Genomic DNA, 26,487 nt, shown 5'->3' with positions numbered 1-26,487 from the left:
AGAAATGCTGATTTTAATCCGATTTTTCTTAATAGTGTCTTAGAATTATTTGAAATTTAAAAAGACAAGGAATTTGCTAAATGGAAATAGTACTTTATACAAAAACAAATGCTCTTTTAAAAAAACCCATGGTAATAGCTAGTTTTGATAGATTTCCCATGGCCATTTTAGCAGTGTTTTAAATTAAGTATTTGAAATAATTTTTCTTTTTCTTTCAGAAGCCCATTTCCATGTTGTCAAATTTTCAACTGCCACCCCTTGCAGACTTGTGGGGCCTTAAACGGTCTCATTCTTTACATTATTTGCAAGTGAAAAAAAGTAATTCTGTATTTCCCTCTCAGTCTGCTCCATTTGAATTCTCTGCTGGCTAGAAAGGAGAAAGAATATTAGCTTTCTTATCAGTGAACAAGTTTGTAAAGTTTCTCTCTCTCTCTCTCCTAATAGCCCTGTAATTCTTGCAGCCTTCAAGTAATATCTGACTGTACCCCTTGTTTTATGGAAATTGGACACTGAGTTAAAAGTTTAGAGGAAGAATCAACTGGTACATATAGAAATCATACGTGCAAAAGTCCTGACCAAAAAAAAATCCTGAGAAGCCCATTATTATATTTAAAAACATATGCATTTCAGCTTGTTTGCTTACAGAAATATCAGAAATATCACTGACAAATCGCATACTTCTTGTCAAAAGACATGTAGTCAAACCTGTTTGTCAGTGTTGTTAATATGGCAACAAAAAGGATTACAGAGACATTTTTCCTGACGGAAATCCATTATGGAAATTCCTATAGTTCTATTGGGAATTGTTATATTTCTAGTACTGAGGAGATGATACACAGTTCCAGAGTGAGAAAACCCATGTGAGCATGACCTTTCCCTTAGTTTTCTTAAGGAATAAACCACTCTGGCTGCATGGAACGGAGCAAAACCAGCAGAAACACACTCTTTCTTCCCCATCAATCAAGTTTTCCAAATCATTAACTCAAATGTAAATTCTGTGATCTGTAAGAAAAAATCTGGCAAGGACTAAAATACTGATTTTCTCACTCATTTGTTCTGGAAAACAAATGTTGGAATTCTTGTGATTGTTTCATGGTAAGGCAGAGTTTTTAAAAAGTCTTGGAGAAATCTGATGTGTCTGAGCATAGAGATTCTCAAGTTCTTTCTGTTTGTCATCCCACATACAGGTCAGACATTTCACATGACCCCTACTATTAGTATAAATAACAGAAGAGGCTGAATTTGTTAGTTGCAACTCAGCTTGTAATTCAGCTTGCAACTGCTGTGATTTCACTTCATGTTACTGTGCCTAAGTTGTGCCCTGTTGGCTTCTTCAGAGGAATGAAAGAAAGAAACAATCCAAGTTTTTAGACTATACTACCTTATGAGGAGATAAATAAATTTAAAAAAATAATCAAGAAACAGAGATTGTAATTTGTTAGTTGCAACTCAGCTTGTAATTCAGCTTGCAACTGCTGTGATTTCACTTCATGTTACTGTGCCTAAGTTGTGCCCTGTTGGCTTCTTCAGAGGAATGAAAGAAAGAAACGATCCAAGTTTTTAGACTATACTACCTTATGAGGAGATAAATAAATTTAAAAAAATAATCAAGAAACAGAGATGGTATTTTACTGCCAATAACTTGAGATTTTGATCTATTCCAGCATGATAAAGGAATATCAGCATGGACTGGAATAATAGAATCACAGAATATCCTGAATTGGAAGGGACCCACAAGGATCATCGATTCCAACTCCTGCCCTTGCACAGGACACCCCAAGAGTCACACCATGTGCCTGAGAGCATTGTCCAAACGCTTCTTGAACTCTGTCAGGCTGGTGCTGTGACCACTTCCCTGGGGAGCCTGTTCCAGTGCCCAACCACCCTCTGGTGGTTGTCCAGCCTACACCTCCCCTGGCAGAGCTTCATGCTTTTCCTTCAAGCCCTATCATTGATCAGGGAAGAGAACAGTGCCTGCCCCTCTGCTTCCCCTTGTGAGGAAGCTGCAATCAGGGCTCTCCTCAGTCTCCTCCAGGCTGAACAAGTCAAGTGACCTCAGCCACTCTGTATGAATTCCCTCTCTAGACTGGTCACCATCATCATGGCCCCCTTTGGATGTTCTCTAATAATTTAATCACACATGTATCTTCTGTGCCTTTGTTAAGAGCTTGGAGATGCAGGATCTCGTAGGCTATGAATTTCCTTATGGATAGGCTAGAGGCTGTAGAAGAAGGCCCAATTGTCAAATCAGGTACCTGCTTTAGACATTTCAAGAGTCAGAAGATTATCCCTCTGTCTTTTGTAACATTTTAATGCATGAATTCCTTTACAAAAAAGAAAATTTTTGGCATTCTTAAATATTTGCCATAATTTTTCTTCTGAACTACAGAGATGTCACAGATGATACAAATATGCAAAATTATTACTGTGGATGTGTCAAGATAGGTCAAGCCAGACAAGTATTAAGAATAACGACATAATTTCTTGCATGTTAAAATATCAAATGGACTCTTGGTGTCATATGATACCTCACAATACATATTCATAAGACATTTATGCCCCCATGGCAGGGGTTTGGAATGATCTTCTTTAAAGTTCCTTCCAACCCAAATAATTCTATAATTCCATTAATCTGATTTTCTGGAGCATAAATTAATGCTGAACCATTTTTACAAGGTTTTAACTTTTAGTCCTAAAATGAGATTGTTGCAAGTGTCACGCTGTCACTTGAGGGCCTGTGCACAGTGCGGGGATCTGCTCACAGAGCTGGCACACCATGCAGCTTCTAAAATGTCACCACCAAAGAGCTCTTACTGTTCTCAGGTTCTTACTCAGGAGATTTCTCAGTCATCCCAAGTCTGAAATTTTGTATAGTAGTTAAAATGTGTGCTGGCAAAATACTGTGTGTATTTACCGACACCAAATTGTCAAGCAATAAAATTTCAACCACTCTGAATGAAAAATTTTGTGGACTATTTGCCTTGATTTTTGCATGTTAATCCTTCCAGCTAGCTGATCCTTATGTACAAATATTTGCCAAGTGTTTGGAAACTCTAGTTTATTCTTGGAGACTCCCAGGAATTTCAAGTAACATGCTCTGGAAGTAACAGCATGATCAGAATTTCAAGAGCAAACAATTGCTCCTATATAACAAGGGAGGGAACTGGGAAGCTGGTATGAGCATGTCAAGCATTGTCGCTGAAGGCGCTGTCAAGTACCAGTTGTCAACATTCACAATTTGATAAACCATCTCAAAGGCAACAGGTGCTATAGGAACACACCTGAGGTCTCATGTTCCATCTCAGCCATAAGGTTTGCAAAGGCATACAGAAAGGTAATTAAAAGACAATGAACATAAAAATAAGGACTGTTTCCTCTGCTTCTGCAAATGCTAACTTTAACTGTCTGCATCCGTGTTTTATTTAAATGGGAGAATTAGGTCCTGGGGGCTAATGATATTCCTTCAGGCTTTTCTTTTTATCTTTCCCTTCAGAAGCTGGAGTTCCTCATGGTCCTCTCTTCATTAGCAAACTTCTTCATGCCTCTCTCCAGCCTAATTAAAGGTCTGATTCTTTGGCATTAAAGGGACACTATCTACTGGAAAAATCAAACCTGTCTGAAATTCTTGACCCTTCTGTAGCTACATACAGTGTTTGATGACAGAAGGGAATAGAAGGAAACATTGTTTGTTTGTTCAAGAGACAAATTGGGGTTTTATAAACATTTCCAAATTTTTGTCAAGTTAATGAGGCCAACGTTTATTGTAAAGATTCAGTAGAAGTATCATGAACTGAACTTTTCCCTTATTGAGTGTCATGTTATCCATCCACTTTGATGGTTATCCTTAAAGCCTTTTCTTCCCAACAACTGAAAAACCCCATTGACGATTAAAAGTTTGCAGTGCTAACCTGGAAATACCTCGAAATTCAGAAGCTTATTTTATGGTTTTAGACAGAATTCTTGAGCAACATTAGGGGTCCATATTGAGACAAGTGTTATTTAATATCTCCATTAATTATATAAATAAAGGGACTGAGTGCACTCTCAGCAAATGTGCAGATGACACCAAGCTGAGTGATGCTGAGATGTCGTGGGCCCATAGGAATTTCCTGAGTTTTAACAAGACCAAGTGCAAGATGCTGCACCTGGGTTGGGGCAACCCTCCGTGTCAGCACAGGCTGGGGGATGAACAGATAGAGAACAGCTGTGGGGAGAAGGACTTTGGGGAGCCCATGGATGAGAGGCTGGACACAACCCAGCAATGTGCATCTGCAGCCCAGAAAGCCAAATGTGTCCTGGGCTGCATCCAAAGCTGCGTGGACAGCTGGGCAAGGGAAGGGATTCTGTTCCTCTGCTCTACTCTGCTCTGGTGAGACCCCACCTGCAGTGCTGCATCCAGCTCTCGGGTCCCAGCACAGGAAGGACATGGACCTGTTGCAGCAAGTCCAGAGGAGGCCATCAAGACTAAAATTAATTAGAGGGATGGAGCAGCTCTCTCAGAAAAAATGGGTGATGGTGGGGTTGGTTCAGCATGAAGAGACAGCTCAACCTAGAGTCACCTCGTTGCAGCCTTCCAGTATCTGAAGGAAGCCTACAAGAAAGATGGAGAACTATTTACAAGGGCATGTAGTGACAGGACAAGGGGGAATGGATTCAGACAAAAAGAGAGTAGGTTTAGATGAAACAGACAAGGAGGAAAATTTTTACTGTGGAGGTGGTGAGGCACTGGCACAAGTTGCTCAGGAAAGCTGTGGATGCCACATCCTGGGTACTGCTATAAGGCCAGGCTGGATGGGGCTCTCCACAACCTGACCCTACTGCAAGATGTCCCTGCCCTTGGCAAGGGGCTTGGAACCAGATGATCTTTAAGATCCCTTCCAACCCAAAGTATTCTGTGATTTGGTGATTCTTTGTGATTCAGTGGCCTCCAATCTGGTTATAAAATAGCATTTCCCGACCTCACAAGGACGTTTGGGATAACTACACTGCGGCATTCCCACGCAGCGGCGACGGAGACAAGACACACAGGCAGCAAAGCTTTAATTAATTCCCATGCTGAGAAGCATTTAAGCCTTCCAGTGGCCGAGACCTTCTTGTGAATGAGCAGAGCGACGCCAGCAGCCGGCGAACACCCGCCCCCCGCCCGCGGCCGCAGCCCCGCCGCCATTGCGGCCCGCGCGCGCCCCCGGGCGCCGGCGGGCGGGAGCGGCGGGGGCGGGGCAGCGGCGCCGCTTCCGGCCTCCATCTTAGGCGGCGGCGGCGGCCGCGGGCCGAGGCGGTGCCGCGGCTGGGGCGGCTCGGCCGCGCGGGTGTGTTCCGGGTGCCGCGTTGTTGCTCCTCTGGGCGTGGCGGACGAGGTTGTGATCTCCTGTGGCTGCGGTTCCCGGAGTGCCAGCGCGGGGATGGGCTCCCCCAGCTCCCCCGGGGAGTTCGCCCCCGGCCGCTGAAACCGTCCGGAGCCCCCCGAGGTGGGAGCGGCGTCGTGTCCCCGGGAGAGGAGAGCGGGGCAGGGCGGCCGCCCCGCGGGCAGCATGGACCAGAGCGTGGTGGAGCACCCGGTGACCCTCATCATCAAGGCCCCCAACCAGAAATACACCGACCAGACCATCAGCTGCTTTCTGGAGTGGACTGTGGGCAAGCTCAAGTCCCACCTCTCCAAGGTGTACCCCAGTAAGCCGGTGAGTTGTTGGCCAGCCCTTTTCCCTCGCCTTCTCGGTAAGGCTGGCGCTGCGGCGACTTGGGGACAGGCGGTCAAGACTTCCCTTAAGCCTTGTTAAATAAACAAACAAGAGCCCTGCTGCCGAAGAGTGTGACCTGCGTGAAGGCGATGGCCGGCCCTCTGCTTTCAGGGAAGTGTAACAAATATGAAGCTGCTCTTTTACATCGTGTGAGAAGATCGCAGTGTAGCATCCTGAAAGGCGATATCGCTAAAGATGCTTACTAATGCTTCACTTATCTTCTTTTTTTTTTTTTTTTCTTTTTATTGGGAACTGAGATTCAGTTAACTGAATTTGAGACTGATTTTTGTAAATCTAAGAGCACTGGCTAAGAGTTCTGTCTGTTCTAAAAGTACAAGCAATATACTTAAGGTTAACAAGATCTAGGGAGTTCACTGAGGTGTGGAGCAGATAGATGTTTATTTATAAAATTATTTGAAATTATGTAGTTGAACAACCTCCAAAATTATTTCCTCTTCGAAAAGCCATTTTTCTTGAGATTGTGCTGAAAATTCTGCTGTCAGGTGTTATACAAACTTGTATGACAGCCGTGACTGTATTTTGAAACTTAATACCTGGAGCTTTTTTTGTTTCTGAGGGGAATACGGTTTATTTCTGAATTCCTCTTAAATTGTAAATGTGACAATTAAAAGGGGCTCTGAAAAAGCATAGGCAGTAGGTGATAATACTGTAAATGTGTAGAATGGTAGTCATGCAGAACGGTATATTTAAAAATTTCTTCCAGAGAACAGTATGAGAACTGCAGCAGCATGTGGGGCCTACAACCAGGCTTTAGAAAACACCAGAAGAAGGTGGCATTTATATTTTAAATTATTTTCACCTAGTCCAATAGAAGAATTACTGTCCTTGTTGATTTTTTGACAAAGGAAAATAAAATGGTTGCTTTGTCTCAAAAAGGGTTTCTGCCTTTTGAAGAAAGAAGAAAAGCAGCCAACAACTTGGGCTGTATCACTGGTACATTGACATCTGTTAAACAGTTGTGAGAGTTTGTGAATATAGTTACTGCTGGGGGTAATTCTCTGCTGAAAGAGCTTATCTGCTATGAAAAACAAAAATACCACTCCAGCTGATTGCTACTTTGTCCTCCTCACTAGAATTTCCTCCAGTGGGTGTTGGTGTTTAAACACTAGTTTTCTTACTCGTCCTATGAATGATCTTGCTAAATTGAGCTCCTGAGAGGAAAGAACCTTAATGAACAAGAGGTTTTCGCGTTGCACTGTAGGCTTTAAACAGTACTATAGTATTAAATTTCAGTTTCCTGAAACATCTTTCTTCTGGTGAAAATAGATTCATCAACATACCTCTCAGTATTACATGGCTAGTTCAGCATATTCAAGTTTGTTCTGGGTTAAAGAATGGGGAGTTTCTGTAATGAGAACTGTCTCAGTAATTCCAATTTAATTTGGATTTACTGCACTTGCAGTTAATAACTGAACACAATATTTCTATTTCACAGGACCTTTCAAATTAAAGTAATAACATGGGAGAGGAGAAAGGTGTTTAATAGCATGGCTCCTATGTGTAGTAAAATTTACAAGTATATTTTTGGCTTGATATATTTTGAGTGCTACTGCAGTTTTCAAATGTAAGTCCTTTTGGTTTTAGGAGCTCCCCTCCCCTCCCTTTTTTTTTTTTTTTTTTTTAAACCAGATCAGTGTTAAAAGCTTGATTTCTCTGTTCCCTCAATATGATAGGTCCTGGAAATAATTTCTATTACAATGCTATTTTAAGGTTTTGGGAATACACCAGAACACAGAGACTATAGGCATTGCAGTGTTCTTGAAGTTAAGGGTGTAAAATAGAAATCAGTTGCTGTCATTGCTATACATAGCATTTCAAGTTTTCTGTGTGACTTGAACCTCATTCCTGTATGCACATCTGCAAATTAATCAGTAAATTATAACTGTAAGTGTCCTAATTAAGTTTACAATTTATTAAGAGTCTGTTTTTGGAAAGTGAGGTGGTTAGAATAGGCAAATGAGAAATTAGGTCTTAAGGCAATGTTGTTTGGGATTTTTCCAGATTATTTTGTGTAAATTAATTGCCTAAATACATACAAATTTCAAATACAGGCAGATTTTGATTGGTTTAGTTGTTATTAAAGTTGATATACTTTGCAAAGTAAGTACTTGAATAAGCTAAATAGGTTTAGAAGAGTGTTAAATTAGTTTGTGAGTCTTTGCTAAGATTCACATTTGTCAATACTTCTGCTCCCTGTCTGAACCAGTTTTCACAGCTAGATTACTGCAGTTACAATGTCCCTAAATGAAATACTTACGTGGAATAACACAAGGCTGCTGTAAAATCAGCCTGGGTGTCTCAGTGTGGCAGATCCTACCTTCAGTGCTTCAGCTGCTGCATTGATTACACCCATAAAGAGTAATTTAAAACTGCTGTTTCTAATTTCCCACCGTGCCTGTCATCTAGCATTTGCCTGAAGTTCTAACTAGATGTGGTTGTCTGGATTTTTATTAGCTATGGAAGAATGGGAGAGAGGCTTGGTGAGCTAAAATAATACCTGTCTGGTAGCTGCAACTGTATAGCTCAGAGATTGCCTGTGTTTCTACAAAATACTGCTACGCTGAGTTAGGTTTGGTGTTTGGTAATGTGCTGGGCATAGCTAGTTTGGACTAAGCATTGCAAAAGAAGTCTTGCATGAAAAATGGAAGAAAAAATTCCGAACCAGTAGCTCTGGAGTTCTTAGTTTTGAATACATACGTTTTGGATTTTGATCTGCAAACTGTTTCCCATCTCACTCTAGGTTCTAGAATAATTATTTTCTTATGCCATGTGCTTTCTTCTGAAAATGGGGCTACTCTAATTATGTGGTTTGAGGTGTTTTTCCATCACAGTTCAGTGTTTCAGCTAGCAGTGAGTGTCCCATTCTTGAAGCAGGAGGTGTGGTAGTGAAATTTTCTCTGGCAGAGGATGAGTTGAATGCCTTTTCCATTTACTTTGGCATATATGTGAGCTACTATGTTTCCATATTTATTACCTCTTCTTCCATCTGCATTAAAAAAATAAATGTCCATTTCAGAATTGCAGGCTTTCAACCTGAAAATTGCAAGTGATTATCCTTTAGTTCTCAGGTAGGTGTTTAATTTATGAAGGAAGGAGCATGGGGTTTAAGGTCCCATCTTCCCCATTAAAGTACTCAACACACGTTTAACCTTTTCTTTTGTGGTTTTGTAGGGAGTTGAAACGCATTACTGAAGGCCATGTAATCAGCTTTGAGGGGCTGTTCTAGTCTTGCCAGTTTCATCTCTGTAAAATATTAATATTTAAAAGTGACTTTTATCTTGTTTGAGAAGGCTTTTTAATTAGAGGGGATGGAAGAGGGACTGGTTCGTGAGGTACTGAAGAGAACAATTGAAAGTGGCAATGTAGAAAGCTCCATTAGGAGTGAGGCAGGCAAAACAACACTCTAGTGCTATGCTGGATGGTGATTTAAAGATTTGGAGTTTGAGGGGTTTTTGCTGTTGGGCTGTCCTTGTTTTAAGTGCTTATCTGTTCTGATTAATCTCCAGATAATCTGTCTCAGGACCCAGAAGCAAGGATTCTTAAAATTTTTCTTCCGATTGCACTGGTCAGTCTAAAGAAACAAGTTTCCAATTTACAGGAATTTAAAGTTTTCTTTAATCTTGATGCTTAAATTCTGATTTTTTCAGTCCTTTTGCAAACACAGAATGCAGGCTTGCATTCTGCTGGTAGCCTGTTCCATCTTGAAGAGAGCAACAAAATAGTATAGCTCAAAAGAAGTTAGTGACATGAGTCAGGCATTTTTTGTTGTTTTAAATGTAAATAGAAATAGCGTTGTTGAATGTATTTATCCATTTGAGCTGCAAATAACTAGTTCCCCATGTTGGGACACACAAAAACACCGTCCAAGGCCACTAATTAAAAATTCAGAAAAGTGCAGAAGAGTAGAGAAAAATTACTCTTAAACAGAAGTGGTAAACAGTTCTGCACAATATGTGGCAGGTTATTTTTAGAAAAAAAACCCATGTATTTAATAATGAATAGCTAGTATGGTTTGGGAAAAAAGTTAAGGCTTCAGATTTCCTGAGTATTTATTAGCAGTATTTGCTTTGAGTATCTCCTTTGTTCTAATTATATGACCATATTTTTCCAGGTAAAAAAACAAAAAAACAAAACAAAAAAAAAAAAAAAAAAAAACCACAAAAAACCAGTTATGTAACATTTCTATATTCTGCTAAATTATTTGGGATTTGTAGAAGCCTATTGAAAGAAAAAGTCAAAACTTCTGTGAAAGCATTGCCTAATCACAGAGATCTGGGGCTCAGCTATTTGTCTAGTATTAACATGAACAAGACTATAGAGTGGGCAGCAGAAGGCTGGGGTAGGAAGAGGAGAGGTGTGAGGTTTGGTGTTTGCATGATGGGGAAATTCTTCAAATAGTTAATGCTGATAATGCATGTCTGTTCCATTGCTGTTAGGCTAGATTGCTTTGTTTAAGCATTTTTTTGTTTTTCTTTATTTTGTTTTATTGAGTAAACTCCTTGATTTACCATACTGGACATCTTACTTGCAGATATGGATATAAAATAGTTTCCTTTGAAATAATTCTCTTATTTCTGTTGTGTGGAATAATCCAAAGTTACTAAAATATGAATAGTATATAATTTGTTAAAAAATGAAGTAAAATCTTTGTTTACAGTATTAGATTATTTTAAACTTGGAAACTGTAAAAATAGGGAAAAAATTTAGCCAGGTTGGAAGGCTACCTTAAAAAAAGGCTTTTGCTGCTTCTTCCTTTTAAATGATTTCCCTCTTGTTATTTGTAATGATGTTGGTTTTGGTTTTTTTTTTTTTTTTCCCTGCAGGGGGTTTGAAGGTGGGGGAAAGGACTAATAACAGAAAGTCCTTGTTGAAAAAGACTGCAGTTTGTGCTCCTCTCTGTATTTTAATTGGCATTCCGTTGTTCTGCTAACTTGCTTTGCCCCATCCACTTGTCCATTTATGTTTTCAGAAGGTGCCTGGGACCTGGAGCAGGGTAAAGAACAAATCACTAAAAGACAGGAATTATTGAATGTACTCCAAAGTTTTCTTGACAAGCATTTACCCTTGTTAATTGTTATGGCACTCTTGCTGAGTGCTTAATAGCATAATTCTTTTTCAGAAGTAATTTGCGAGTAGGACTTGTGAAGCCTCTGAAATGTTCTTAAGTATGTCTCTTGGTGATTGGACTTAGCATTTGTAGATGAAAAAATTCCTTTTATCTCCACCTATATACCTGTGCAGCAGGAAAAAAGCTAAATTCCTTTCTTTGTCCCCATCTCCTAGTCTACAAAGGATCAGAGACTGGTGTATTCTGGCAGACTGCTTCCTGATCATCTGCAGCTGAAAGATGTTCTCAGAAAAGTAAGCTTTATATCCAGTATTTGATCAAAGCCTGTTTTTGGGAAATAGGAATTTATATTTGTTGTTTAACTTAAAATTTTCATTGTTATATTGAGAGATGTATGTTGATATGTTCTGGAACATGTATTTTGAAATATGCCTTGTGTGTAGGATTATGACACTTGTAGATTGAAGAGGCATGTTTCCAAATGGTGGGAGAGCAAGTAGGCTATGCTAAGTTCCAAGCAAATGATATGTTGTGTATTACAGAATCATGGAATGATTTGTGTTGGAAGGGACCTTCTAGATCTTCTAGTTACAACCCTTCTGCTTTGGGCAGGGGCACCTTCCACTCGACCAGGTTGCTTAGAGCTCCAGCCTGGCCTTGGCTTCTTTGGACAGTTACCACTGGCACATAAATGGAATTATACAACATGTTTGTGGTGACTTGGAACATCTTTTAAATTCTCAGAGGTTCAGATCCAGAACTTAAGTCAAAAGTGGCACTTGTGTAAGCAGATAATTATGGAGAACCAAGAATTCTCAATTCGTGAATAATTTCCTGGGAAGGCTGTTTGTTGTTTTGGTTTTGATTTGGCAGCTGTTATTTAAAATTTTGTTAGTTTCTGCTCTTTTAATTTTCTATTTTTTAAAAAATTGTATTGGTTCCTATTGGAACAAATAATTCTGTTAGTCTAATTTTGGATTCTTCAGTCAACATCTAGATCCCAATTCGGAATATGTGTGGCATCTCATGCAGAAGTCTTGGAATACATGGTTTTCAAACTGGCTCAAATAGCTTGGATTGATGCCAACTAATAAGGACTTCATTGAGTTAGCAAAGTTCTTAAAAATGTGTAGAACAAGACATTAAGGATAGATTATGAAGAACTTTTGTTTCAGTTTTGATAGTGACAGGAAACCTGATGCATTATGTTTACTTGTCTGAATTCTTTGTAAGTAGCTTAGAATGAATCAATAGCTGTGACTGGGGAAATACCTTAGGTCCTTGCACAGTTTTTAATACTATGAAATAGATGAACTCTATAATACAGTAACACAATAACTGGCTGTTGGTAAGGATACTTTTTTTGTACTGTATTGAGGCAAAAATAAATCTACAGGCTGCAAGAGTGAGGGGTCACATTTTAAAACTTCCTGTGGAGGAAAGTCTCCAAAGTGGATGGTGCTTTAGTGAAAGTGGGCACCTGAATTTCATTATTAAGATGGAGAAACAGATATAGAGGAGTCTTGAGTATTGCTTCAGCAGACTAACACTTCATAATCTTTATTCTGAAATAGATTTTATTAAATGGGACTTCTTACCAAAGAAAATGTTTGCAGTTTACTATGTATCAGTTTGCTAGAAAACTGAAGCTGGGCTATTGCAAACCGGTGTATACCCTGTACCATTTAAATGTTCAAGGAAATGCTTATAGAACTTATCTCAAAGCTTAGTTTTGCTTGCTAAGGACAAAATGAAATCCGAATTCCTTAAATTCACTTGGCGTACTTGCTGCACACTGGCTTTAGAAAACAAGATTTCAAACTTTGTTTATGTGCTGGAGGGAAACTAAAGTCTTCGGTCACCATAAAGGGGCTGTGTTTGCCTCTAAAGCCCTGGCATAATGCTTTAATGTTATAATGGCAGTTATAGGCCTTGGGTGTAGTTAAAGAAATTTAGTGAATTTGGAAACACACCAGTATTAAGCACAAAGTTAGAAATTTGTGTTGGAAGAAGAGGAGTTTTTATGCTAAAGATTTTGAGAGCTTTTTGAAAAATATGATTAAACTTAAATTCAGTCTCATTCTCTGCCAAAATCTACCTACTGGATTATCTATAAACTCCTAATATTATCTGAGGACTTATTATTGCTCAGTCTAGTTTTGTGGTACTTGCTCCTTGATACTGACCAGTGTCATTTCACAAATACAAAATGCCTCAAGGCTGGAAGTTGTGACACTCTCCTAGCACAGTGGTGTCCACACATTACATATGAATAGAAGCATGTTACAATAAACTGCCACATTTAATAAAGGTGTGTGCTGCAGGCTAACCAGTGGTATGCCTACCTTTCCTTGCCTTTCCCTGGAGCATAAATTCTTATCTAGGAAAAAGGTGATTAGGTAGGTTAAAGGCTTTTGACATGGTCACAGTGCTGATCACCTGTGTTCAGTGCTTTTTGATCCTTGCTATCACTGACTGGTAAGAAATTACACTTAATGTAGCAATGAGACTTGTGCTTGGGGTTAAGAGGCCAGTACATGGGGAGGAGTTTAAATGACTGAGTGTGCATTGCCTGTGCTAGCAGTAATGCACAGTGGTGTATAAAAGCATTTATCCAGTTTTCTCTATTCCTAAAAATCAAAACCATAAAAATGGCTGTTATAGCACATTTATATATAGTTTAAAAAAAAACCCTCCAAATGCAGATTTTCTGAATGTCACCTCATTAAAAATGGCAGCTTGCCTGCACCATGCTGATTTTAGAGGAGGATAGAGGGGTGTTTTTGTTGCTTCTCTTGTTTAAAATTTAGTTACTGAGGAAGCTGCAGTGTGCAATTCAAATATGCAGCCGTGGCTGTTGTGTTGCTATGGCCATGTAAGGGGATGTTTTAATTTGGTACAGTGAAATGGCTTCAGAATGAAGTTATGGCCTTCACACTGGGGGTGAGCATGCTCCTGCAGAATTGGCATGGCCTTGCTACATGGCTTCAAGTGACAGTTTCACTTTGAAACATTTAGGAATACTCAAGCCCCACCTAGCACTTTGAATACGATTCCCTGAGCATGGCATATCTGCAGGGATCCTTTAGCTGCATGTCAAGCCTGGCTCAAGCCTAACATGCAATGGTGAATGCAATGACTGGCACATGTCTCGGTCTGCTTGTGGAATTCCAGTGCCTACATTTTTCACATACCCTGACGTCTCTGTTCAATAACCTTCTTAGATTTCAGTGCAAATGTAAGCATTCTTACCTTGAGGTAAACTGAGCCCTGTAAAAGGTGGGAGATTTTTCAAATGAAAGTTAAAGCTTGTGATGCAGTTCCTCATGCTTCTTGTAGAGCTCTTCCATTGGTTCTGCTGTACTTCAGTTTTAGGGAAAACTAGGATAAAGTCAATGTTCCATATGATATTGTGGATGCCTTCTTAGAAGACATTTGTTGTGAAACAGTAGGACTGTCTTGTGCTGGTCTCAAGTGTTGCTTTATGATATTTTGTATAATGTTTCTTTAGTGCTTGCAACTTTGAACTTTAAGGACTGGTTTTTTACTTGTAAGTGTCTCCAATATTGTTGCTTTAGCTCTTCAATTTCTTTAATTTTTAGCAAGATGAATATCATATGGTTCATCTGGTATGTACATCTCGGACACCCCCAAGTTCTCCAAAACCCAGCACCAGTAGAGAAGGTCACGGAATGTCACCCTCCAGCAGTAGCTCAGTGAGTGTTTTCATACACAGGAGATGAATTCTTGCTATGCTAAGAAAACTTGCCATTAATTTATCTTTTAACTTTTTATGTTTGTGTGTAAAATGGTGTGTTGAAAGTAGAGCATGAGATATGAATTTGTATAATTAGACTTGATTATTTAAGGATGTAATTTTATTTAAACAAAGGTGACCTTTTTCAAATTGTAATATTTATTTTTATTAGATTATAAAGCACTACTTTTCCTAAGCTATTCTTTCTTTCTAACACTGTATTAACAAGTACACTTTCCTTTCTCTTCATATCCCTGTATCTTTGGCAGAAATTGCATGGTGTATTCAGAATTTTAGGAAAACTAAGTTGAGATTCGTTTTGTGAAAATTTAAGAGACCAGTCAAAATATTGCTGTTGTTGTGAGATACTGGTGGAACTTGGCCAGGTTTTTTTCTGTTTGATAGAAATTGGCCAGTATTTATGTATGAACTTGGAGCAAGTCATAGCATTTGTAAGACAGTCAAAAGTAGGAAGAATTCTTAACATTGTTTTATTTGTTTATTAATTGTTTACAGAATATGTCTGTTTATGGTGTTTGAACCTTCCCCTCCTCACACCCTCTGAAAATGATGTTGGCCTTTGGTTGTATTGTGTTTTAAAAGCAGTTATGATTTCTGTTGACAGCTTGGCAGTTTTTTTTCCAGAATTGGCAGTATCACTAAGCAACTCTTGAACCCTTGGTCTGAAAGGGATATATACAATTCCAGAGTAGGTACATTTCATCTGAGATGTGCTGATTGTCAGCATATGGGCAATAGCCTTTGAAGCTGTCTGTCTTCATTCTGCTGTTGATAGGGCCTGTGTCAGGCTGCTCTGTGACAGTCAGAAACACAAGCAGTTTAAGCAATGGTAGAGAGGGGACTGTGGCTGCAACATCTTTTCAAAGGCTTTATTTATATTTCTGTTTACAGGCAGGAGACGGGCAGTCAGCTTGGCAAGTGTTTTATTGCTGTGTACATCAGCTGTCAATGTTGTATTTGAATGACTGCATACTGCCTGCTTTAAGCAGTCATTAATACAAAGTGCTAAGTTCATAATACTTTGGAGGAAACAGCCTAAACCCAAGGCTTGAACGGCCTTTGTCCTTCTATTTGTGTTTTGTTTCTATTCCTCCCCACCCCCACTGTCTAATAGTAAATTTTACTTGTGTTCTTTGTAGGGCAAAAGTGATATGGATGTCATAAGTAATTGCACTTCCTCACTTCCTGAGTTGTCAAAGTTAAAGAGGATTTTTTACTAAGTAAATATTATAGTAATTCTTAGCAACAGGATTTGGGGATTTATTACAACTGAAATAATGCATCTCAATGGCCCCATTGTAATCTTGTTATGGTGATGGTTTATAAGCCAGGTATCAGCAGTCTGACTCTAGTTTCAGGTGTGTTCCTTGGAGCCTAAGTAGCTCCTAGCTGTTTCCCTATTCCCATTGATAGCCCCCTTCCAGCGGTGAGCGCAGCAATTCGGATTGGGCAGCTGGCACAGTGAAGAGAGTGAAGAGTAGAAGGGGTAACTGAAATAAGGATAGAGGAATGGTATTTCAAGCCCCTGTCTCTGAAAACAGTCATATCCTGAAGTTGTAATTACTTCTGTTAATAATAGCCACTAGTATTTTTGTTCCTGCTAAATATTCTTTCAATTAAGTTTTAGTTTGCTTCAGCTTTTTGAAACTATGATTCCCAGTGACTTGTGGTTTTCTCTGGAAACTATCAAGTGTTGAGTATTTCTGAAAAGTTCTTTTTTTTTTTTCCCTCTTGCACCTGAGTGCAATTTTGAATTTCTGTTTTTACTAAGGCTTGCCAGAACTGATGAAACCACAGAAGACTTACCCAGTGTTTACACTCTTAATAAAACTCGTGACAAAACATTAAAGCAAGTAGTTGTTTTAAGACACGGTAGTAAATCTTGTAGCTGTGGCAAAAGATCCACAACCTTGATTTTATTTATTTTTAAGAATTTAGATCATTCTGGATCAACTGCTGCCTCACCCACAAACCAAGTTTCTTCTACGTCTTTAAACACTAGTGCAGATGGAGTGAGACATCGTAATCTTCCACAAGCACACAGCAATCCCATGCCAAGCCACCAGTTCCCTTATTTAATGCAAGGGTAAGTGAGACTGAAGCAATCCCCACTCCTTGATACTCTATACAGTGCTTTAAATGTTCAGTTGCAATTAAGTTTCTTTTACAGTCTGGAAAACCATTTGGCTATTTCACCTTAAAGCATAAGTTGCATTAGAAAAGTTTTCATATGAAAATTAGTGTTTTTAGCTGGATGTCAGTCAAAGAGGAAGTACTCTTGGTGCTCCCCTTCAGGCTGATTTTTTAAATATTTTTCTTTATGCTTCCTGCCCTCGATTTTCTTGGACAAGTGCAGCTTTAATATGTCTTGTAGGTGTAATTAGCAATGTGACTGATAGAATTATTACTTCTGGAAATAATTCTGTCAGTTATCTGGTAATAATTCTATCAGTCTATCTGTCCTTTATTTTAGCAGTCAACACTAAATTCTTATCCGAATACAATGATTTCTACTTTTTTTACACATAAGAAATGTAATTGTTCATTTCTGCATATTTTATTCAACTGTAGAAATGATATGCAGGTGTTTTGGGTACTTGTGTATCTAAAACAGAATTTTTAAGTATTTTCCTACATACCAGTGGAAGGTAACAAGATCTAAATCAGGTCTGTTATTACATAACTATTAAAATTCTGTCTTTTCTTTTTGTGCTTAAGAAGCAGCTTTAGGAATTTTAAGCCATGTGACCTTAGCAGCTGCTTAAACATGTTTTTGTTGTTAGTAGCAGTAGTAGTAGCTTCTTCCAAGGGGAAAACAGGAGGATGGTGTGTTCTGAGATTATAGCTATCATTTCTTCAGGGAGCACTTTCAAGTTTCCTTTCTGACAAGGTGTTATCCCAGTACTGTATAGATTCTAGAAACCTACTTTAGAGAATGTTGAAACAAAATCCCCTAAAATATGAATGTGCTAACAGTTACATTGCTTCTGTTGCTGGAAAGAAAATAGATGCCAAGAGCTGTTGAAACTTAAAAAACCATCGGTTTAATTTACATGCTTTCATTAGACTTAACTTAGACTTTACTGTTCTTGCTAGTTTTCATATTGAATATGTTAAAGTTTTTTATTATCTGAAATGTACTATCTGCTGTCAAGAGTGGGTGGAGACTTAGATTATTCTGATCGATGCACCTTCACAGACATGGTCATACTTGCCCTTCTGACAAAGCTAGATGACACCAAGTTGAGTGTCAAGACTGCTGTTGGTGTTTTGTAAATTAATTCCAGAAACAATTTATTATGTGTTGTATGAATGAGTAATGTGTAATACGTTTTAACATTTTTCTAATTAGCTTTTCACATAGACATTCTGAGTGAGTTTTTGTTAAGTGTTCTGAACTGAATAGGCTGTGGACTTCAAAAAGGCAGCAGAACCATTATTTAGTCTTTGGGCTGAATTAATTTGTGTCAGTTTGGGAGACATTGCTGTCTTGGAAGGAAGGAATATCTTATACTAAAAATACTAAGTTTGACTTGCTATGTCTAGCATGTAATGTGGATTGAGAGGAGTGGATTTGCAGGCTGAAAGAAGTGCTGAGAACCTGACAAGACTGTACATATTTTAGGGGTTTCAGTCCTACTTGGACTATTTCTAGCTTGATTACCTGGAATAGGGTCCTGCTTGTGTTTGTGGTGCATCAGCAGTGCACCCAAATCACATATTTCAATTTTGTGTAATCTAGAAGGAATCCCGATGGTGTTCCGAGAGCATTCTGTGGTGCAGACAGAACTGTAGTAAGAGCAAGTGACTGGAGGTTTCCAGGAGTGCATTCCTAATCTAAACAGAAATGCCAAAATAAACAAACCCTAAATAATCCTAGGCCTTTTTCCTTTTTTTTGGAAAGTATTTTAATGGAATGCTATCAGAACTTGAAGTAGATCTTTGTAGACTGTTGAGTATTGGCTCTGCTCAACTCGAAATAATCTGTGACCAATGCCTGCTGGAGCCTGCTTGCTTCTTTAAGAATCCTTTTTAATGCTTCGGTAATCTTTCCAGATGCATCTGCTTTTGCTTTTAGGCACTGCTGCTTGTATTCCAGCAGTAAGAAATGCCCTCTCTTTTTTTAGCTGTCACTTAAACATAATTTGGGGTAGTGGAATCTAGATTTAATGTAATTTATATGCAGATCAAGATTTGTTAGGAAAATGAAGATTCATAGCTGAAGCTGGTGTTACTTTGTTGATTTTTCTTTTATTTTCATGACCAAACAATTTTTATTCTAGCTGCATGATGAAATATAGGCACAACTGATAGGGAAAGATTTCCAGGTGTTTGATAATTTATGTAAGGGTTAGTTTATTTGGGTATTTTGCAATACTTGATTGATTTGTACAAATAAGTAGTGTAGATCTTAGATGATTAAATTACATTTATGATGTTTTGTTCAGTTCCTGGCTTAAAGCTGCAGTGTGAGAGTTGAACATACTTTGGGAAAACAGCATTTAGTTCAGATTGTTGAAGTATTATGGGGGAAAAATTTAAAACCTTCTGTTGCTTTTAAGCTTTTGCAAATGCCATTTTTAAGAAATCCAAATTAGAGACAGGACTGGGCAAGTAGTTTATGTATGTGCCAACTGAGTCTTTAGCTGTGGGGAGCAAGCACAGCATTGTCTGCACCTGTGGACTTTGTTGGGACCAGGGCCTGTGTTGCACAGGTAACAGAACACATGGGCTCAGCTTTGACAGGGTTTGCATTTCAGACTGGAGAGCACTTGAAAGCAGTAAACAGACAAGAGACATCAAGGCAGTGAAATCATCTGTCAAGTGTGGGTGGCCCATCTAGTGAAATACCTTTGTATTGTGCACACAGTAATGTTTGAAAGCAAACAATGAAATTACATACTGACAGCATGCAGCATATCTTAGCACATAACTACATTGCTGCATCAGTCACCTTTGCTCTGTATTTTCTTCTAAGTAGCAGATATCATAGCGGAGGATGCTGAAATACCACCTCAAGATTTTAAGTCTGAATAAAAATTTTTGTTGTTTCTCTAGTGGTGAGTGGTATCTTTGTGATAACCTTACCTTCAAACTCTGTGCAAGGGAGTTCATTTGGGTGTCTTCCGTAGACCAAAAGAAGTAGTTTTGTACTTTTTAGCCATCCTGAGGAGCACTATGTGTCTTTTCAGAATATTCTGAAGCTACCTCTACCATTTAAACTGTTTTCTGGCTTACCCAACTGTTCTGTTGTCTGCTCTGCTTTGTTCTCCAGTCTTGGAATGCCTGTACAGATCCTGTTTGTTTCTTTGTTCTTATGCTGTTGCTGCCATTCTTTTGAAATACTATGCTTCCTACCTCTTTCTCCTCCTTTTGGAAAAAAGATGAGGAGAAAGTATTGTGCTACTTTACTTTTTCCTTGAACAGCAAGCTGCCTTGTTTGCTGAGAAGATCCTCTTCCTCTGTGGAGGTTCTTCTCACTGAAATAAATTGTTACAGTGTAAAGTGATGTTTCTGAATTTCATACGCTTACTTAATATCATGACAGCTGTAATAGCTGTATAATTGACAACATCTGCCTACATTTGATTTTTGATGAGCAAACAAAGTACTGCTGTACTAGTTGGCATTCTAAGCCAGAAGCCAGTTGTAAGCCATTCTACTTTTGCTTAATTAATGGAGCCAAGTCTTGAAAAATTAAGTCTTGCTTCTCAAAAAGTCACGTCTTCTAGAAAAGCTATTGGGATAAAAAAAATTAAAAACCCACCACAATATTTGAATGTGAAAGAAAAGAACGTGACACAACTGAACTTCTGTGGTGTGTCTTGTTTGACTGGCTACTTAATCTGCTATTAAGCTTTGAGACATCAAGAAAGCAGCTTTCAAAAGAGCTTGAAAGAAAGGCGAGGCTCAAATCCAGTAATATTTCTAAAAGATGTGTCTGTGAGGGCAAGCTGTTAGATTAAGGCCTCTCAACTTTTTTTGAGGTCAACATAGCAGTTACAAGGAAGAACCCTAAAATCTGTATCTGGTGAGAAAAGGAAGTGGTACATTTCTTCAGAACTCACCCAGGCAAGTTGAGTAGTATTGCATTTTGGTGACTGCGGTAGTAGTGAGTGATCCTGCCTGTTCAAAACCCCATCTGATGCTCTACCTGCTTGAAATTGAGACACTGCTCAGTGATTGGTCTCAGCACAGTATATAATAACACTCATGTAGAATATTTAAATCATCTTTACATTTTGAGGTCAAATGTTTTGTGAATTTTGGAGGAGTCTTATCTCTCCAAGTGTTTGCCAGTTCCAGGGATAGAAAAACACATTCTTATAGCTTGCAGCTGTAAGTCATGATTAATGTTATTAAACAGTAGTTTCATGGCACTACTGTTTCAACATGTTAATTATGCATAAATAAATAGCATCAGTAGGGCTACTAGTTAACCCTTTCAACATTTAAAATCTTGAATAATGCCTGTGAATGTCTCAGTTTGTGTTTGGTATCAGGAAAGTACTTTTGCTTTTTTTTTTTTTTTTCCTAAACTGTCGTCAAAACAGATTATGGCTAAATGCAAACATATCAGTTTTAGCAGAGGTCATGGAGTTGCATGGCAGGCTCTTGTCCAGAATTACAGTTAAATACTTACTCATGTAACATGGAAACAGATTTTAATGTCTTCCTCCCATCTTTCTGGGCATGTCGTGTATATCTGAATGCCTGGTAGACTAATGAAATCTCTTGGTGATATCTTTGCAGGGAGTGCCTTACTTAGGGAGCAGGTGTAGTCTGCAGTACAATTACAGCAGTCTCAGCTTTTGCTACCTGCAGTCTGAATAAACTTTTCTTCATGCTTTATACTCTCATGCTGTCCTGAAAGATGTCCTGGTTTACTGCAATTCACTACATCAAAATCTTTTGGGAAAGAGTTGGAAATCTTGCCAAAACATGCTATATGCTCTAGGAGGTAAGAGAGGATAAGAAGTCTAATAGCAGACAAAACCAAACATAACAACTTATGTGCAGGACTTTTATCTCTCTTGCATGTGAATCAGAATCACATATACTCAAAATATTGAAGGGGGGGAAGTAAATCCTTTGCAGTGTTCTTAGTTGCAATCTTCAGAAGCTGTATCTGAAAGATTAGTTGTTTTTGCTTATGTTATTTCTTCACATCTCTGATCACAGTGATATTTCAGGTATTGCTTCTAAAAGAAAGCTATAGAAGATAGTAGGTTTTCCCTTTAGTCCTCCTGTAGACCTTTAAGGATGATCTCTGAGTTTAAAAGGAATTGTATGAAAGAATTTCTGCAGTTAGGACAGTCTTGAAAAATTTCCAGCATTGTTTTGTCTCAGAGATGCAGCTAGTGACGTACTAAGTACAGAACCAAATATTCTTTCTATGGAAATAACTTTGCTTATTCATTTCTTTTATGAAAATGTAATGCTTTTTTTTGGGTGGGTTGGATGATGTCACTGTTTTTTCAGTGTGTTATTTTAGGGGGACAAATGAGAGGAGAAATGCTACTTTAATTGTTTTTTAATACTAGCACTCTTTTAAATGTCACAATTCAGAGCTGAATATTTTTCTTTAAATTGTTTTCTAGCAACATAGGCAACCAGTTTCCAGGCCAAGGTGTTCCTGCTGGATTTTCCATGTATCCTGCATTCAGTCCCTTACAGATGATATGGTGGCAACAGATGTATGTACGTCAGTACTACATGCAATAGTAAGTCTGCATTACTTTAGTACTGAGCTACACTAGTGAAAAGAATATATTAAATGTTTTTTTCAGGTTAAAAATGCCTGTGTTTATTTTGTCTAGCTCTGTTTTATACTTAGTTTTGTCCAGCAAATTAGGAAATCTAGTCTTGAATTAGAATTAATGTCTTAGTAGATAAAACTCTAAGGGAAAACGCAGTTTGTTTAGACATGTATTGCATCTGGAACTGTAGTAAAGAAGACAGGCTTAGTAATTATGGTGCATGTTTTTTGACAAACCAGGTTTATGTTTGAATTTTTAGCCAAGCTGCTGTTTCAGCCCAAGTGACTTCCAGCACTGAGTCAGCGAGATCTGCAGTTGCCCAGGCTGTAAATTCAGAACATGCTCCTGCAAATGAGCCTGCAGCAGTGCCAAATGTAGCTGTCCAGGAAAACAGGCCTGTAAACCAAAATGTTCAGATGAATGCACAGGGTGGCCCAGTAGTGAATGAAGAGGACTTCAACCGGGACTGGCTGGACTGGATGTACACATTCTCTAGAGCAGCAATTCTTCTGAGCATTGTATACTTCTATTCTTCTTTCAGTCGGTTTGTCATGGTAATGGGAGCCATGCTGCTGGTTTATTTGTGAGTACAACAGTTGAGTATAGCTGCAGATTTGAGATGTGGAGTATGGTGCTAATGTTTATCCCATTTAAAATTAAAAGTTATCTATATGCAAAAATTTATACACTGCTCCTTTACAGTAGGGTGTATCTATTAAAAAATAAATTTAAACAAGTAGAGAAACTGAGGTGAAGAAAGAAGTAATTCTCAAAATGTTTTTACAGTGAGTTGGATACCTCTTATATCTGAAACACAATGTTCTTATATATTGGTCATATTAATAGATCACTATTGTTGAAATGTACCATTTTGGGATGAAAATTTAGAAAGCAGGGGTGTGAGGGGAGGGAAGCTCACATAGGTCAAGCATATACTTGCATAAACTTACTGCTTGGATATGAAATTGCAGAGTAAAGCTCATGTACATTTCCAAAATAACTTATGGGATGTGTGCAGTAAATTTTCTTAGGCAAAGTTAAGGTAGTGGTGCTATAATGGTGGAGTACTAGATATGGTAGAATTACAGAGATGTAAAAATTTTTTAACTACATGTCGTAACAACCTAAGCACATTCTGTGTTTAGTTAAGAAATACCAGTACTGTTGTCGTCATTTCCTTTTGCATATGAAGGTAACTTAATGATGTAAATAGAAGTGGAAAACAGAAATAATGCTTGATATTTTGGACTGATGTCAGTCACTAGAGTTTCCTTACATTGTAGTTTCAGTCCTAACTAGATCTGTTCTTTCATACAGGCAGGGTAGTTGAAATCAGAATATAGATGCTTGGAAACATGGGAGAGGCTTATTTTATTTACAGTGGTAATGTGGTTCAAGCATTAGCTGAAATTTGAATGGCTTTTTTTTCTACAGAAAATTAAATTTAAACTAGGAAAATTAAGGCTGCCTTTGAAAACTTACTTAACTTCAGTACTTAAAAATGGGGAGGAGACCCATATTCTACACATTAAATCACCTAATTGTGGTACATTATTTGTCTTCTGAAACTGAGGGCTGTGAACAGCAAGACCTTAATGCAGACATTGAATAATAGCCATTCAGTCTAGAAGGATGAATTACAGAAAAATAGATGTAACCTCATTCATTTGAAAATACTTACAGAATTTGCTGCAGTACTTATCTGTAGAAGAAAAATTTTTTTGTTCCTTTCAAAAGAGAGGTTTTCAACTGTTCCGCTTTCTTATGTAGACACCAAGCTGGATGGTTTCCCTTTAGGCAAGAGGGAGGCCAACAACAGGCAGCCAATAATGCAGAAGTGAACCGTGATGGGCAACATGCAAATAATCCTGATCTTGAAGAGATGGTGAGTAAGGACAGACATGTCTTTTGACACTCCTATGTATTGTATTGTTAAGTATGCTGTAGTGCCTGGACAGAAAGCCAGCTTTTGTGGAATGGAGTTGGCTTAACCAGAGGTTTTCAGCATCGTCCTCAGGTTGTGCCTGCTGCTTAAATTCTGTATTTCTCCAGTCTGACAATTACTGATTGTCTCTACTTTAATCACAGACTTTATTCATGCTAGTTATTTCAGCAGGTTGTTCTGAGAGAAGTCACTTAATGTAGGAAGGTATTGCTAGTTACCTTATGTCAGAATTCTGAAAAGAAGCAGTTGAATTGCTTCAATTTCTGTTTTTAAAGGAGCGACTTATGGATGATGGGATTGATGAAGACAACGGAGAAGATTCAAGCGAAGATGGCAATACAGAGCAGCAGCCTGGATTCATGGCTTCTGCTTGGTCCTTTATCACAACCTTCTTCACATCACTGATCCCTGAAGGGCCTCCACAGGTTGGCAATTAAAGTGGAAAAGGAACTGTCAGGCAGCCTCAGTAGCCATACGTAGAAGCGGAGCAGATTCTAGAAAGTGTTCTAAATACAGTGCAATTTCTGAAAATTTATAATGTTATCTTTTTGATCATGGTGTACAAAAATGTGTATTTGTTTTCTTTTGGCTTTCTCATGCATTGAATATTTTAAGCACAAGTGGACTACTAAATGCTTTCTTTAAGATTCTTCTTTTTCTGAAGAATAAAATGTAAAGATATTGGTCTTCCATGTTTTGTTTTAATTTCAAATGTGTGTTACTCTGAAGCAAAGAGCTTGTATGTAATCTGCACCATTACCTCTTTAAAGAGCTGTTAAAAGTATGAATGTTGACAGATCTCTCCATATGCTCTCTATTTACCTGAATAACAAATCTTGTCTTTGATGCAGGGTATGAATTCTCACATGGAATTTGGAGTTTATATAATTCCTGAGAGAATGCAGTTAACACGAGGGTTACTTGTTAATGGCATTGTAACATCTTGCAAAACACACACCACCACATTTGTCTTCATGTCAGAACATAGTAAGCTTCTTCATTTAAAAAGCTGAGAGCTTTTACTTGAGACTGTACTGACATTGATTAAAGTTGGAGGTATTTGACAGCTCTTCAAAGAAAATTGGCAATGATGGGATAAACCTTAAATGTTTGATACATACAGTACTTTTTAAGGAGAATATAGCTGTGTTGGGGCAAAACATGTACATTAGGTTTTTTTAATAAAAACTTACGGTAACTCTTTTGGATGTTTATATGCATATTTGAATGGAAATGGCTAATTTGTGCCTCCTTAAGGATGAGGATATGATTAATTTGAGAGTGTAATAAAGTTATCATGGTGGCATTACTGACATTGACCAAAGTAATATGTTTGTAGCAGCGTCTATACAGTTACGAGTGTGATCTCAACAGCAGACTATCTGTATTCTTTAACTTCATTTACCTAATTAAAACTGACAAAAAGAAAATGGTACATGAAAGAGTAGCAGAGTGCTATGTCAAGTTTTTGGTTGCCTTTCTTAATCATAGTACATTTGCATTTGTTTCTAGTTAGCATTCTAAAATTATCGCATGCTCTCTAACTTAAAAATATCTGCAAAGATTCTCTTGCACTTCCACCAAAGTAAAGCCTGTTTGATTTCCAAGTACAGGGCAAAGCTCTTGAATATTCTGAATGAGTGATAAATAGGGATTTATTTTTCACTTGCTTATGTTAAACTGCTATGCAGCGAAGTTTTAAACCTAAAGAAAACTTTTTAAGTTTCACAAGTTTGTCAGAGGAGAAATAGGGATGTAAGTCTTAAAAGCATCAATTATGTTAATTGCTGTATAGGTGGCAATGATGAATAAGTAATTTTTAATTATGATGTTCCCTTCCCATTTTTACTACTGAAAGCTGCTCTCAGTTTAAGTTCTTTACCAGATATGCATAAAATGTGTAGACCTTGTCCATGAAACAGTACCTTTTTAGTTTGGCAGATGGATCTAACTTGGCTAATATTTAAGAGCTGCTACAAAAACTTAGATTTTTAAAGGAGTGTCACAAGTGTCTTGTATGTCATTGGCCTTACTTCTGAAATACATTGAAGAAGTTTCATCTGCTTGACCTGTGTGTTCTCCCTCTCACTTTGACCAAAGTTTTTCTTCTACTATTTTTCTTTTTGTCCTTGTGTTAGCATGCCCGTAAGCTGGGCAGTTATGACCTGACAGTATGC

At 38.2% G+C, this 26,487-nt stretch overlaps 1 protein-coding gene and 1 long non-coding RNA gene across 8 annotated transcripts in view; both read left to right on the top strand.

Annotated features, from left to right (window-relative positions):
- The window catches only part of LOC146768220 (uncharacterized), a 34,396-nt gene extending 30,079 nt beyond the window's left edge, over positions 1–4,317 (top strand). For both annotated transcript variants that reach the window (XR_014953289.1, XR_014953290.1), the window contains one exon: positions 1,665–4,317. This is a non-coding gene — a long non-coding RNA (uncharacterized LOC146768220). The remainder of the gene's footprint in view (positions 1–1,664) is intronic.
- Positions 4,318–5,243: 926 nt separating this feature from the next.
- On the top strand, positions 5,244–25,623 carry HERPUD2 (HERPUD family member 2). Of its 6 annotated transcripts, none has more exons than XM_021553317.3 (9): positions 5,244–5,678; positions 11,043–11,120; positions 14,430–14,543; positions 16,537–16,691; positions 21,480–21,566; positions 22,207–22,329; positions 22,625–22,948; positions 24,163–24,250; positions 24,586–25,623. In XM_021553317.3, the coding sequence occupies exons 1-9, from the start codon at positions 5,532–5,534 to the stop codon at positions 24,745–24,747; spliced, it is 1,278 nt and encodes a 425-aa protein (XP_021408992.1). In that variant the 5' UTR covers positions 5,244–5,531; the 3' UTR covers positions 24,748–25,623. The 6 variants fall into 6 exon arrangements, with proteins under 6 accessions (XP_021408992.1, XP_021408991.1, XP_021408993.1 ...); XM_021553316.3 differs by having other exon boundaries at positions 24,136–24,250; XM_021553318.3 differs by lacking the exon at positions 11,043–11,120 and having other exon boundaries at positions 24,136–24,250.
- Positions 25,624–26,487: the final 864 nt, after the last annotated feature.

The sequence above is a fragment of the Lonchura striata genome, chromosome 2 (genome assembly GCF_050655825.1).
Source record: "Lonchura striata isolate lonStrDom1 chromosome 2, ASM5065582v1, whole genome shotgun sequence".
Taxonomy (NCBI): Eukaryota; Metazoa; Chordata; class Aves; order Passeriformes; family Estrildidae; genus Lonchura; species Lonchura striata.
This window is presented reverse-complemented; position numbering and strand designations above follow the sequence as displayed.

Coding starts and splice junctions, on each gene's coding strand:
- HERPUD2 (XM_021553316.3), top strand. CDS start 5,532: ATGGACCAGAGCGTGGTGGAGCACCCGGTGACCCTCATCATCAAGGCC. Junction 22,330..22,624: donor CGTCAGTACTACATGCAATA/GTAAGTCTGCAT, acceptor TTGAATTTTTAG/CCAAGCTGCTGTTTCAGCCC. Junction 24,251..24,585: donor ATCCTGATCTTGAAGAGATG/GTGAGTAAGGAC, acceptor CTGTTTTTAAAG/GAGCGACTTATGGATGATGG.